Genomic DNA, 13,804 nt, shown 5'->3' with positions numbered 1-13,804 from the left:
GCTGCTATCTGTACTGAGTATGCTCTGGGCCAAGACTTTCCCTGAAATTGGTCCTTCCTGCAGCCAGATCTCAGAACTGAGAGAAGAGGCTGTCACATAAAGGAAGAGCAATAAGAGGCAATGAGAGCAGAGTGGAAATGGTGGGTCTAACCATCAGAAAACTCCCCTCTAGATGCATGGGGGATGGGCGGGGGGGTTAAGTTAAGGTTGCTGGGGCATCTTAAGTCCACTTATACCTTTACTTTTAAAAATCATTCCTAAAACGCACTCCCTCTTTCCCCTGATTTTATTGCTTAAGCTGTTGGGACACAGTGGTATTTATTTTCAAAGCAAACCTGTTTTATATTAGTGTTGTAAAATTCATTCCTACTGATTCTTGCTCCTCCACCATCTGCAGCTGGCTTACACAGGAAGTGAATGTTATATAAGGGGATTGTAAGACCCCTTATTTTAAGAACATTCATGGGGTTTTTTATCCCGTATACTGATGATTAATGCCATACATATTTGAAAAACACTGGCTACTTACTTAAACTAGCTTTTTAAAAAATAAATTTAGTTATAGTACTATTCAGTAGTCTGCAGCATTAACTGATGTAATAAGGCAGCTGCAAGTTAGACATTCTGGAACAGCTCTGCAGTTCTTTTGCTGAGTCAGTTTCATTTTCCTTGCTTAACACTGATATTGTGCAAGCAAATACTATTACATGAAAAGTTTAGAAGTGTAAGGTACAATGTCTTTCAGTAATCTGACTGCATTAAGAAACATGACCATTTAACATTTATTTTGAACTTTTTAATGACACTTTTAATACATTTTACATATAAAAATGCAAAGTATGAAGCTGGCTACTACACACTAAAAAAATAAAGGCAGTAATTGCCCAAGTCTCTTTATATCACAGTTTACTGAAATTTCATGAAGTGTATATATATTCCTATATCAAAAGTCATAATGAATGTACAACAATTATTTCACATTATTTAATTAATGGTTCCAGATTATGTATCTTTTGGTAGCGTCACATGCTATTTAAGCATCCCACCAACAGAATTTAGAACTAAAACAGAATTTTGTAGCAGTCATCTCGATAAGAGTACAGGATAAGCACAGGAATTCTGTAGAGGAAAAAGGACAGTGTTAGAATTTACCTCCAAGAGAACAGAGTAAGTCAGTGATCATTCTAAACCCTCCAAAAATAGTAATGTCTAGAGACAGAGTAAATTATGGCCTCTGAATTCTCCTAAGACCCTTAGAGATAGGAAAGATCTTATTGTACATCAGTCAATCCTGCTGTAAATGCAGGATTGTTCCAATTAATTTTTCTTGTGTTATGTCCACTTATTTTAACAGGATCCAAGTAATGGTATTGCTACAATTTCCCTGAACAGACATCACTGTCAAAGCTTTTCCTAAAATTTAGCCTAAATTTTTACTCCTAATTTCAACCCTTTCCTCATTATACCTCTTTTTGCTACCCTAAATAAAAATGATCTCCCATCCCTTAATGTTTCCAGATGACTAAGGCTTTGAATTCTAGAACAGAGAATTAAATTTTCTTCCACTTAGGCAGAAGGGGAGAGAGATTTAATTTTGACCATGCAAGGGGCTATCTAATTTATGTAGAACAACATGCACCATCACTGGGGACAGGTAGCATATAATTTAATGGAATGTCAACACTTCAAAGAAGTGGAATACTGGAAACCTGCTGACTATTTGTGAAAGGGTTAGTGCGTGTGTGTTGCAAAAACACCTGAACTTAAAAGGGCCAGGTAAGGATTGATAAAACTTCTCACTTTACAGTAGCTTAAACACTATTTTATTGGCTTTCAATAGCAGCTAAGTGGCAAAGAATCAAGTTGGGAGCACCTCGACACTCAATTTTAATATACTTACCTTTTCTGAGAAGGTTCTGTCTCAAATTTAGTTTTTTCTCCTCATATAAAGTAGAGGTTGAGTGTGGAAATGTTATCTAAACAACTAAAAAAAGTTAACAGAAGATCCTCTGGAAGTCTCCTACTAAAGGAGAGAGTGCAGTCATTGGGTTTTAGTATTCAGAGCTTTACAAGCTGTTGAGGAATACTGGAATTTGTCTGTGCTGTTAATGCATGATTAGGGATGGTGTCATTGTTTTCTAAAGTGTTTGAAAGGCACTATTATTAGAAAGCCAAATTCTAGTCTCATTGAATGGCTCACCAAAGTTAACTGAGTACTGCTCATGTTGGAGAGGAAAGAGTGGCTCGCAACAAAATGCACAGAAAGTTAAATATTAACTTTGAAATATTCAATTTTTAAGAGAATGAAATGGTCAATGAAAAGTTAAACCAGGAATTTTGAGTTCTAAATTATTTTCTTCTACACTTTTTTCTGCATTTATGCTGAGGGTATTTTATGATACACTTTATTATGTATCAATGGAAAGAGTTTGTTTAAAAGGTCCTTAACCTTTTCACCTATGCCAAATATCTGCAGCTTCCACCAAAATCAGTGGGAGCCATGGATACTGAATAGTCCTGAAGTCCAAGTCTTTGTCAGAAGGGAAATTCTGCACAGTTGACATAGGAGAAGATTCCCAGCTATCAGAACCCACATCTGTCTAAATCTGTTACTAGTTATGCTGCCAAAAGCCAAATGTGTAAATTACCCAGAAAGGAAAATGTGATGATTAAATGTCGACTAACCTCTCCCTGTCAAGAATTTACATGTCCCACAGCTCAGTTACATACTTATATAAACTGTGGTGTTTAGGTTTCAGAGTGGTAGCTATGCTAGTCTGTATCAGCAAAAAGAACGAGAAGTACTTGTGGCACCTTAGAGGCTAACAAATTTATCTGAGCATAAGCTTTCGTGGGCTAAAGCCCACTTCATCAGACCCACGAAAGCTTATGCTCAAATAAATGTGTTAGTCTCTAAGGTGCCACAAGTACTCCTGTTCTTTTTGTGGTGTTTAGATGAATGTTAAGACTATAATGTTAGTTATAATGTTAACCTTAAGACTATAAAAATGGGGACAAGAGGACCAGTCAGGTGTGTTCACCTTAAGAGGGTGCATTCTTTGCCTTTCTCTACAGAAAATTTACAGCAGCCTATCTACCACAGTTAAAATGTGTGGAACAGCTCAATTGTTGCAGCACCTACAGTAGTGTAACAAATATATTTACCTCTTTTCTATTTTGATATTGTAAATTTCATCACAAACGGCTTGTAGGTATCTCTGCTTTGGTAATCGTGACATCAGTTGTTTTACAGTCGTGTAAAAGGCTTGTTCATCTCCATCATACTGTAAGGAAAAAAGGACAAGAGGAATTTTCATATATATTACATTTCATTATGAATGAAAAAACAGTGTCACTGAGGGGAGGGTTCACTTTTCTGAATAGTGATACTCTATTTCTTAACCTGCCAAAAAACTAGCTTCTTGAAACAAAATGCACAAAACTGCATGTACAACGTGACTGTGTTACAGCAGAGATCTTTGTAAGGAGGCTGCTGGTGATCAGCTTCTCCCCTCCTACAGTAGGACAGCAGCATCATGCTGTGAAGGCTGTAGTGGCCCACTTTTACTCTACAGAGTTATCACCATTGTAGAAACATGTGATCCTCCTGTCCCACCCCTGTTCTTTCACATGTACATGCACCAGATCATTCTTTGGTCTCTTCTGCCACGGATGGGCTTTTCCCCTTCTGAACTGATATAAAAGCCACCCCTTTCCCTCCCACTGCTTCAGTCTCCTGACTTGTCCACAGTACCATAATTTATCCTCATCTCAACTTCCCAACAGCATTGAGAAATGGGGATAAGGTTTTTGCTTATTGACTCAATTCCTCATCTTATGCTGTTTGGGTCATCCTCCCTCACAAAGAACTCCATCACACATCTTTGCTGCGGTATACTCCCATGCTGCAGCAGAACAAAACTCGCATTATACACTGTAGCTCACAGGGTTCTGAGCAGTAGCCATAACACTAATCAGAATCATGTTAATTTCAATGGCTGCTGCCTGGGAAAGCCAGGAGCAGCCAGAGCTCAAGACAACACTGCTCTGTTCACATTCAGCAGGGTATCTTCATGAACAAAGACTGAAAGCTGAAATTCTGCAAAAATTGTTGGCTAAGGACTCCACCAACTCAAGAGGGAAAGTTTCCTACTTGTGCATTTGGCAAATGGATCTTTCAAGGCTTGTTCTAAACCCTTTGTGTCTGTACAGAATTGTTTAGCCTTTCTTAAACTCTTAAAAAAAACAAAACTGGGTGAGAATTTTACCACTGACTTCAATAAGGACAGGATTTCACCCCCATTAACTTCAAACCTTTGAAAACCTACTATTAAATCCAAATTACATATACACAACTCATTGCTTACCTCTAGTGACAAGAAGTGTATTAGAGTTTCTTTTGACAGATCTACCTGCAAAAATAGCAGGGCAAAGATGTCAATGTCAAGGAATCAAATGTTATATAGTTTAACAAGTAAAAGTAACTTATTTTTCCAGTTCTAGTCCTGGCATCATTCTGGCCATGTGAAGATCTCAAAATTTAATCTCTAATTTATAAAGAAGTTTTGCAAACACATTTGGACTGCATCAGAATTTTAGGCATTTCCAAAGATAATTTATGGTTGGCAGAGCTCATCTGTGTACATGGAAAGTCTTCCCTTAATTTCAAAAAAGGTAAACATGCTTATTCCTAAAGGGCACATAGGAAGGATGCACTATTTTTAACCTCTTCAGAAAGTGTTGAGAGGGAACCCAGAAAGTAACATTTAAATATGCTTTATAGTGATACGCTGCAGCAACAAATTACTATTAAATCCACCACAACACAGGAGTTAGAGGTGCAAATAGTTAAAATGTAAACATTTTACTATGCAACAGTCTCAATTCATACAGCAGGAAGCTTTCTCAATATACTAGCTAAACATTGTGTGGGTTTTATTTTACAACAGATTTCTAAATTTGGTTATAATTGCTAATTCTAAAATTTGAGATTACAGCTGGTGACAGCTACCTTGCTAGCCATTAACATTAAAGACTCTAATGACCAAGCATTTGCCATTTCATTTAGGCTGTAGAAAACAGACTTACGGCTAAAATTTCAATCTCACTTGTTTTCTGCTGCAGATTAGTAATGAAGGTCTGGAGTCTTGTTTGTACCTGCATATTAAAATTAATAGTGGTTAAAAGTTGCATACAAATTTCTCCTGTTACACTGATGTTGGGAACCTTTGTTTTCTATTTCAGGAAACATAAGATTTAATTCTCAGTAATGCCAGATGGTCAATTGTTAACTAGGAATATGCGGGCATCTTACATTAACATCAGGAGCATGAGCACAGGGCTCATGCCCACTCATGAAGTATTTTTGCCAATTATGAGTAGAGTGGTAGGAGAGATGATATTAGGACTAATGAGGTTAGGCAGAATTAACACATGATTATGAATTTCCCTAGACAGAGTCAAAGATATGCTGTTCCTGGGCACTAGTGGAGGCCACCTTTCACAAAGATAAGAGAAGACACCACTTTAATCAGAAATTGGCAGTAGAATCACAGAAGGCAGTCCTGGAATACACTGTAGCTCTTCTGCATTTCAGAGAAGATAGCTGCATTTTGGGCAATAGGATATTGAACTGCTGGTGCATTCAGTCCCATTACATTGCATTACTGCCTCCTTTCTGGAGCAGGATGAGAATCCAGCAGTCTATAAAAATTGTTGCATTCTTACATTAAAAAATGGGTTTTGCTGATATGGAAGGAAAATTATATCCCATTATACAATCCAAGTATTTTGGAAGCCAGTACATCCTGAATTTTCTATCCTCTTTGGATTGGAGCCTGTTCTTTTTTTCTTACGTTTGGTTCATTGTTAGCATCCAAGTGAGGAAAACTCCATTTCTCTTTCATACAGTGGTCTAACATTATACCACTAAACATTTTGTTTTAAGCAAAGCGGGGCACTGTTAGTATGCATCATGTTGGAAAACTTTTGCTTGCACCCCCTAGCTTGAGAGGCCATAATGAAATATTAAACTATAGAGGGCAAATGTTTGAGTCCATTGCATACACATTAAATACAAAATATGAAAAATTCCACCAAGATTTCAACAGCTTCCACCCCACCATCAACCTCAGCCTGGACCAATCTACACGGGAGGTCCACTTTCTAGACACCACAGTGCAAATAAGTGATGGTCACATTAACACCACCCTATACCGAAAACCTACCGACCACTATGCCTACCTTCATGCTTCCATCCCGGGCACACCACAAGATCCACTGTCTACAGCACTGAGGTACAACCGCATCTGCTCTAACCCCTCAGTCAGAGACCAACACCTACAAAATCTCCACCAAGCATTCTCAAAACTACAGTACCCGCACGAGGAAATAAGGAAACAGATCAACAGAGCCAGACGTGTACCCAGAAGCCTCCTACTGCAAGAAAAAACCCAAGAAAGAAACCAACAGGACTCCACTGGCCATCACATACAGTCCCCAGCTAAAACCCCTCCAACGCATCATCAGGGATCTACAACCCATCCTGGACAATGATCCCACACTTTCACAGGCCTTGGGTAGCAGGCCAGTCCTCGCCCACAGACAACCTGCCAACCTGAAGCATATTCTCACCAGTAACTGCACACTGCACCATAGTAACTCTAGCTCAGGAACCAATCCATGCAACAAACCTCGATGCCAACTCTGCCCACATATCTACACCAGCGACACCATCACAGGACCTAACCAGATCAGCCACACCATCACTGGTTCATTCACCTGCACATCCACCAATGTAATATACGCCATCATATGCCACCAGTGCCCCTCTGCTATGTACATTGGCCAAACTGGACAGTCTCTAAGGAAAAGGATAAATGGACACAAATCAGATATTAGGAATGGCAATATACAAAAACCTGTAGGAGAACACTTCAACCTCCCTGGCCACACAATAGCAGATCTTAAGGTGGCCATCCTACAGCAAAAAAACTTCAGGACCAGACTTCAAAGAGAAACTGCTGAGCTTCAGTTCATCTGCAAATTTGACACCATCAGCTCAGGATTAAACAAAGACTGTGAATGGTTTGCCAACTACAGAACCAGTTTCTCCTCCCTTGGTTTTCACACCTCTACTGCTAGAACAGGGCCTCATCCTCCCTGATTGAACTAACCTCGTTATCTCTAGCTTGCTTCTTGCTTGCATATATATATATATATATATATATATATATATATATACATACATACACCTGCCCCTGGAAATTTCCACTACTTGCATCTGAAGAAGTGGGTATTCACCCACGAAAGCTCATGCTGCAAAACGTCTGTTAGTCTATAAGGTGCCACAGGATTCTTTGCTGCTTTTACAGATCCAGACTAACACGGCTACCCCTCTGATATATGTTTAACTTGTAACCTTAACATTTTCTTAAGCACTCAAAAGTCAGGAAATGCCAGAATTAAGGTTCCACATAGAATCTTCACTGAGCTCTCTTGTACACATGCATTATGACAGAAAATAAGACAGAAAATATCATATTGCCTCTATATAAATCCATGGTACACCCACACCTTGAATACTGCATGCAGATATGGTCGCCCCACCTCAAAAAAGATATATTGGAATTGGAAATGGTTCAGAAAAGGGCAACAAAAATGATTAGAGGTACAGAACGGCTTCCATATGAGGAGAAATTAATAAGACTGGGACTTTTCAGCTTGGAAAAGAGGTGACTAAGGTGGGATATGATAAAGGTCTATAAAATCATGAGTGATATATAGAGAGAAAATAAGGAAGTGTTATTTACTCCTTTTCATAATACAAGAACAAGGGGCCACCAAATGAAATTAACAGGTAGCAGGTTTAAAACAAACACAAGAAAGTTTTTTTTCACACAATGCACTGTCAACCTCTGGAACTCCTTGCCAGAGGGTGTTGTGAAAGCCAATACTATAATGGGGTTCAAAAGGGAGCTAGACAGATTCATGGAAGATAGGTCCATCAATGGCTATTTGCCAGGATGGGCAGGGATGGTGTTCCCTAGCCTCTGTTTGCCAGAAGCTGGGATTGGGTGACAGAGCATGGATCACTTGATGATAACCTGTCTGTTCATTCCCTTTGGGGCATCTGCCATTGGCCACTGTCAGAAGACAGGATACTGGGCTTGATGGATGAAAAAAATCCATTTTCCTCTTCTTGTAACCCTTTGCCTCATTCACTGTCCATGCTGCAGACTAAAGAAGGCACAGATCCTGCAGGACAAGCAGCCTGTGATCATGATATTACAGCTACATGCAGGCCAGAAAAAAAATTCAAACCAAAACCGAAAGAAAAAAAAAACTACATATACCTGAGTTTCATAACGCCGTCTGACACTGGCAGGCAATTTTTCAGGAGCTATAACACTCACATTTGGCACTACAGAAGTTCCATGTGGTTCAAATAAACCTAAAATGCAAACAGTTTGAGAATGTATTCTTTCTTCACATAAACAAGCATGTTATATCCTGTTTTAAACAAAACTACCCCCCACTAATCTTAATGGGTCAAGACTTATTTACTACTATGATGGGTGCTATTGAAGCAATTCTGCAATTTTTGTGGCTGCAACTTAAAGGGACTCATCCTGCAAAATCTTCTGATTCTTACAGGATGGAACCTGGTTGAGAGTCGTCTCCATTAGTTTTCTGCACTGTCCGCATTATAAATCACATCACTTTGCAGCAAGATAGCCACTTCCAGCTACAGAATCAGAAATGTCTACTGTAAACAAAGTTTTAGTTTATTCAGTGTGGCAAGAAGTCTTTCATGCCTTGTGAACATTTTGACTGGTGGGCCAAGCAAAATGGTTTCATATTTCCTGTAAGTTTATTATAAAATGACTTCTGCATTTTATAGGAAAATGTAATTTAAACTTTTCAAATTTTAGACACAGCATTTGAGATTAGAAAGAAATTACTCTAGCCAGGTAAAAGTTGTAAGGAAAGACGTTTGTGGTTTGTTTATAGCAATTCTTGTAATGTGATTAAAATATATACTACTTTAGTGCAAAGAATGTTCACTATACACAAAAAGTCAATTTTAGAATTAGCGATTATATACCTGAAGTATTAGCAAATGATCCTTTTAGATTCTGTACTGAGAGAGTATCTGAAGTTTCTCTAAAAGCAAGCAAACAAAAACAGTTATAAAAATAGACACATAATGTAAAAGCAGTACAGTAATGTAAGCTACTGTTAGCAAACTTTCACATGCAAAGGTATTTTGTATTCTTTTCACTCCAATTAGCTGAAAAAAATGTAATGGAGATTTTCAGCATATATTTGCAAATTAAATCCTGTATTTTTGATTAGTTAAGAAATGCCAACACACAATTAAACTTGTTAATTTAAAAAGAACTGTCTTCAACAATCATAGTAAACAGCAAAACTTTCCTTGCTACATTCACTAATTGTAAGTGGGAAATATTTTAGACACCAGGTTTCTTTTTCATTACCTTGCTACTCCTATATAGGATCTTGTATTTATGTCATATAAAGTTGCTTCAGTAACATAACAGTCATGTTAACTTCAATAAATGAATGTCAAACAGGAAAAATAGCTGGACTTCATGGCCTGATCAAGCAGGAGGAGATGAGCAGCAGGCAAAAGAAAGAGCTTTTCTTGCAAATCAAATTGTTAAAAAAACACCCACATAGCTGGACTTTTCTTCAAATGAGTCCCAGTATGGAAGTTTCCTATTACAGAGCTACGCTTTGCAAAGCTATTCAAGAATAATACTGACGGCCAAACTTTTGATGATTATTGCATGTACATCCGTGACAGTATAAAAGTAAAGACCTGATTATTCAGGCCACACTGTTGCTTTCACATGCCCATGTGCATACTTGAATGGTTCTAATAAATGCAAGAATTTTACTGTAAGCTTTTTGGAGCAGGGACCTCTTTTGTTCTGTTTGTACAGCATCTAGCACAATAAGGCCCTGGTCCACGAAAGGGGCTCATAGGTGCTACTGCAATACAATTAATAAGTAATATCAAAGTTTGGGCAGGTATGCTCACATGTTGCAAGTTTGACCAATTTTGCTCACATAGAAGCCCAGCTGAAAATCTGGCCCTAAATCTGTAAAACAGTAGGAAGAATACTTCAAAATGTTACTCTCAGTTGCCTTCGGCAAATCTCAAGACATAACAGAAGTCATACTATCACATTATTTTCCTTCTTTTTCAAAAAGGAATTTGGCAAATCTTTCTCAGTGGTAATTTTAATTAAAAATCAATGTAATAGAAACCTCAACTGAAGTCTTATTTTGAAAGACCTTTAATTTGACTACTCCTGTTCACTATTTATGCAGCTACCTGTTACTTCTTTCATCGCAGACTTTAGTCTTCAGTTTCTGGGCCAGGTGATCTACTAACTCCGTCTCTAAAATCCTTTTCTCCGTCTGCCTTTCCTTCTCGAAGGATTTCACCTACAAAATGGTAATTTAACATTTTAATGAGTTTGCTAAATCTGGAAATCTACATAAATATACCGTGGAAATAAAGAAAAGTAAGTTTGAATAGGCTCATCACCTATTAAAGATGTAATTATCAGATGGAATAAAACTGAGACTGAGACTATCAGTTCATCTGGTCACTGGCCAATTAAACCCTCTGGCTTGGTTGATTAGATTTCTGCAACCAAATAACTAATAATAATTTCTTTTGCATTTTCACTGCTTAGGCTTGGCCGCTTTCACTTGTTTATATGGGATAATGACGTCTGGCTGGTGTCCGGAGGGAAATACTGCGTTAAACACAGGGTTCTCTCTCTCTGTTTTAAATTAAAGGATTAATTTGGAATGTGGTTGCCTTTCACTGAATTTGCAGAGAGGTAACTCTCTAGCATTTAAACCTACACATATTTGCTCAGTTTTTGTTTTATTAATTATGAAAAGACTAATTAAACTAGAGAATCGCTCTGCCATTTAATATATTGACATGCTCTTTGTATTTCTGCCCTAACGTAACAAAATACCATCACTAGGTTTTAAAGATTAAATGCGTTTTTTTCATTGTATCTTTAATGCCTAGATACATCACTCTGTGATCAAATAATTGTCAAGATCAACTTGTTCTTACAGTTAGCATAAGAAGAAGATTAATAATTGAAGTAAGTGAAAAGTATCTTTCTGTTATACATTATAGCTAGGTTATACAATCATGCCATATGGGGCAAATGATTTTAACAGATCACTGTTTTTTTATGAAAATGATTAAAAGAAGTAGCAAAGATAATGCCCAGAATCAGTGACAGCTTTGGGCACCAAAAAATCTCTGTTTATGCAAATAATAGATACAGTACAGACAGTGGAAATTCAAGATTCATTACAATAATGCCTTTGCACATTAACCCTCACCTGGAGAGACAAATAGAAATGGTGGGTCATAGTTCTATGTTCTATTTAAACATTGTCTATTTTGCTAGCTGCCAATAAGGCTGCCAATTTTCTTGGTATTTGTTTTGTAATGTAAACAACTGCCCAATTGGAAGAGGCCAGAGACCACCAATTCATTGCATAATGTCACCAAACAGCCATTACGTAGTGGTAACACTTGGTCACTACCTTTTAAAAAAATACACAAATATAGCTTAGATGAGTCTCAGTCTAAGTTACCACATTTGTATTTAAGTTACCAGATTCTTTTTTTCTCCCCAGATAAAAGAGGAGGGAGACTGGGCCTGGTAAAAAACTAGAAAGCTGGGTCTGCTGTGCATCCACTATCCATTCTTCAGAGTAATTTTGTACTACTTATTAACTCTGAAACTGTACTGAGCTGAAATGCCAACTACTGAATTATAGAGCACTTTCCCCAGAAAATATTGTATGAGCTCCACAAAAACACATAGAAGAGTAGATTATTAATCTGAAGTATTTACGAAAATTCTCCCCAACCCCACCTTTACCTTTACATGATTTCCTTCTTTCTCAGAGACAAGAGTCACATATGTGATCCCAGAACATTTGCAATACTCTTGCAGTTCTTCTTGGGACTAAAACAAGAAAAAGTAATAGAGAAGTGGAGTAGAGTATAAAACGGCAATTTAGACAATCAAAATCTCAAGTTTGACTGTAAATACATATATACTGTACGTATTGACCTTCTGAGTAATGAAAAGCTTTGTACATTGGTCCAGGAAGAACAATCTCCTTGTCAATTTCTTTATTTTCATGTTTCAAAGCCTATAACTCGCTAAAGTGTGTTTCACCAAGAATTAGAAGTGGAAGCTGGATATTTGTCTCCGTTGCATCTATTAGCAAGAATGGGCTTTTCTTCCAGTGTTTGTAACGTTCATTACTAGCCCCACTCCTGCACGGAGATCTGCCTGGATGGATCCCTGTCCCTGTGTGGAGCTCCACTGACTTCAACTGGGCTTTGCACAGGGTGTCCACCTGTGCAGTTCTCAGCGAAGAATGAGGGCCAATGCTTGCTGTACTGACGTAAAAGTTTGTCAGCATTAGATGTCAAGGCAGAAAACTGTCCAAGGTTAAGTGCAATCAGGAGGTTGCAAACTACCATCTGTGAACAGCCTCGAGGCCAGAAAGGGCCAATGTACACACAGGAAAAAACAAGTGACTTGAAGGGTATTAAACACCAGTTATACCTGCACTTCAACAGCATATAGCCAGATGCAGGAAAAAGTGAGAAAAAGTAGGGAAATTGTTGCCAATACTAAGGCAATAGAATACCATAATGTCAGCAAGGCAGTTAAGTGACTCAGAACTCTATGCTGCGGGGCATTCTGAATGGGCAATTCCACGGCATTTCCTTTGACATTCACCATTTAGCATGTATGTAAATAAACTGAAACCAGACTGTCCAGAGGTGGGTAAGTACTTTGTTTATTCGTCCCATAATCTATATGTGCTGGGCACCTACTGTTTCGTTTGGGCTCATTGTAAAGGGAATGAGAAGTCAGCCCTTCAATACAAATAGCATTTCCAGGAATCTTGCAGCACTGGATATTCTTAATGACTAATGCTGTGGTGACACTTGTATGTTTTAGGTCAGTAATCAAACGGTACCGTCTGCAGTCCCTGGAGTACAGCTTTGTTACGCCACTGTAGTGGCCATTAGAGTGCAGAATATGTTAGCCCGTCCCTTCCCACTTCTAAACAGTACATGAAAACTGCTCCTGCAAAATGTGTTTTTCATTATTGCCACTATAGACCCAATATTTAGAACCTATCCGTTTCCTCCTATGAATGACTCTCTCGGTTCCATTTTTTAGGGGTAAAAGTATACTTTTTGTTTTTATATTGTTGATGTAGGTTGGTAAAATACATTTTTGGGGAAGATTTATGTCAAAATACTTGTCCAGGATCTCCAGAATCTTGGGTGCTTTTCAATAAAGCCATCTCCACTACATGTCATCCCATGGAAGCAGCATAACCCAGTGAATATAGCACTGGATTTGGAATCAGGAGACTTGGTTCTTCTCTCACTGTTGACCCTGACTCATGACATACCCAAAGCCCCATGAATTCAGTAAGAGTCTTTCCACTGGCTTCAGTGGGCTTTGTATCATGCCCTCAGTGAGTGACCATGGGTACATCACCTAGGCTGTCTGTGCTCTAAAACAAAAGATTATGATGCTTATTCACATTGTGAAAGGTGATGAGAGCTACAGAGGAAAAATACTATAAAAGCAAACATAATCTTCATTGATTTAAGGATAGCTGAATTGCACCCAGCTGCTCAATACTATGATTCTATAAATGAATAACGTCTAAGAGGCTGCTTTAGCAATACCAG

General features: G+C 38.2%; 1 protein-coding gene across 1 annotated transcript in view; it reads right to left on the bottom strand.

Annotated features, from left to right (window-relative positions):
- Nucleotides 1-781: 781 nt before the first annotated feature.
- Nucleotides 782-13,804, bottom strand: part of EIF2AK4 (eukaryotic translation initiation factor 2 alpha kinase 4) — a 70,113-nt gene continuing 57,090 nt past the window's right edge. Inside the window, exons 32-39 of the mRNA XM_045014247.1 lie at nucleotides 11,955-12,041; nucleotides 10,364-10,476; nucleotides 9,107-9,165; nucleotides 8,355-8,452; nucleotides 5,089-5,157; nucleotides 4,368-4,412; nucleotides 3,166-3,284; nucleotides 782-1,119 (exon numbers count right to left, since the gene is read on the bottom strand). Of these exons, the coding sequence (XP_044870182.1) occupies nucleotides 1,062-1,119; nucleotides 3,166-3,284; nucleotides 4,368-4,412; nucleotides 5,089-5,157; nucleotides 8,355-8,452; nucleotides 9,107-9,165; nucleotides 10,364-10,476; nucleotides 11,955-12,041 (648 nt within the window). The 3' untranslated portion in view covers nucleotides 782-1,061. The remainder of the gene's footprint in view (nucleotides 1,120-3,165; nucleotides 3,285-4,367; nucleotides 4,413-5,088; nucleotides 5,158-8,354; nucleotides 8,453-9,106; nucleotides 9,166-10,363; nucleotides 10,477-11,954; nucleotides 12,042-13,804) is intronic.

The sequence above is a fragment of the Mauremys mutica genome, chromosome 4 (assembly GCF_020497125.1).
Source record: "Mauremys mutica isolate MM-2020 ecotype Southern chromosome 4, ASM2049712v1, whole genome shotgun sequence".
Lineage (NCBI taxonomy): Eukaryota > Metazoa > Chordata > Testudines > Geoemydidae > Mauremys > Mauremys mutica.
This window is presented reverse-complemented; position numbering and strand designations above follow the sequence as displayed.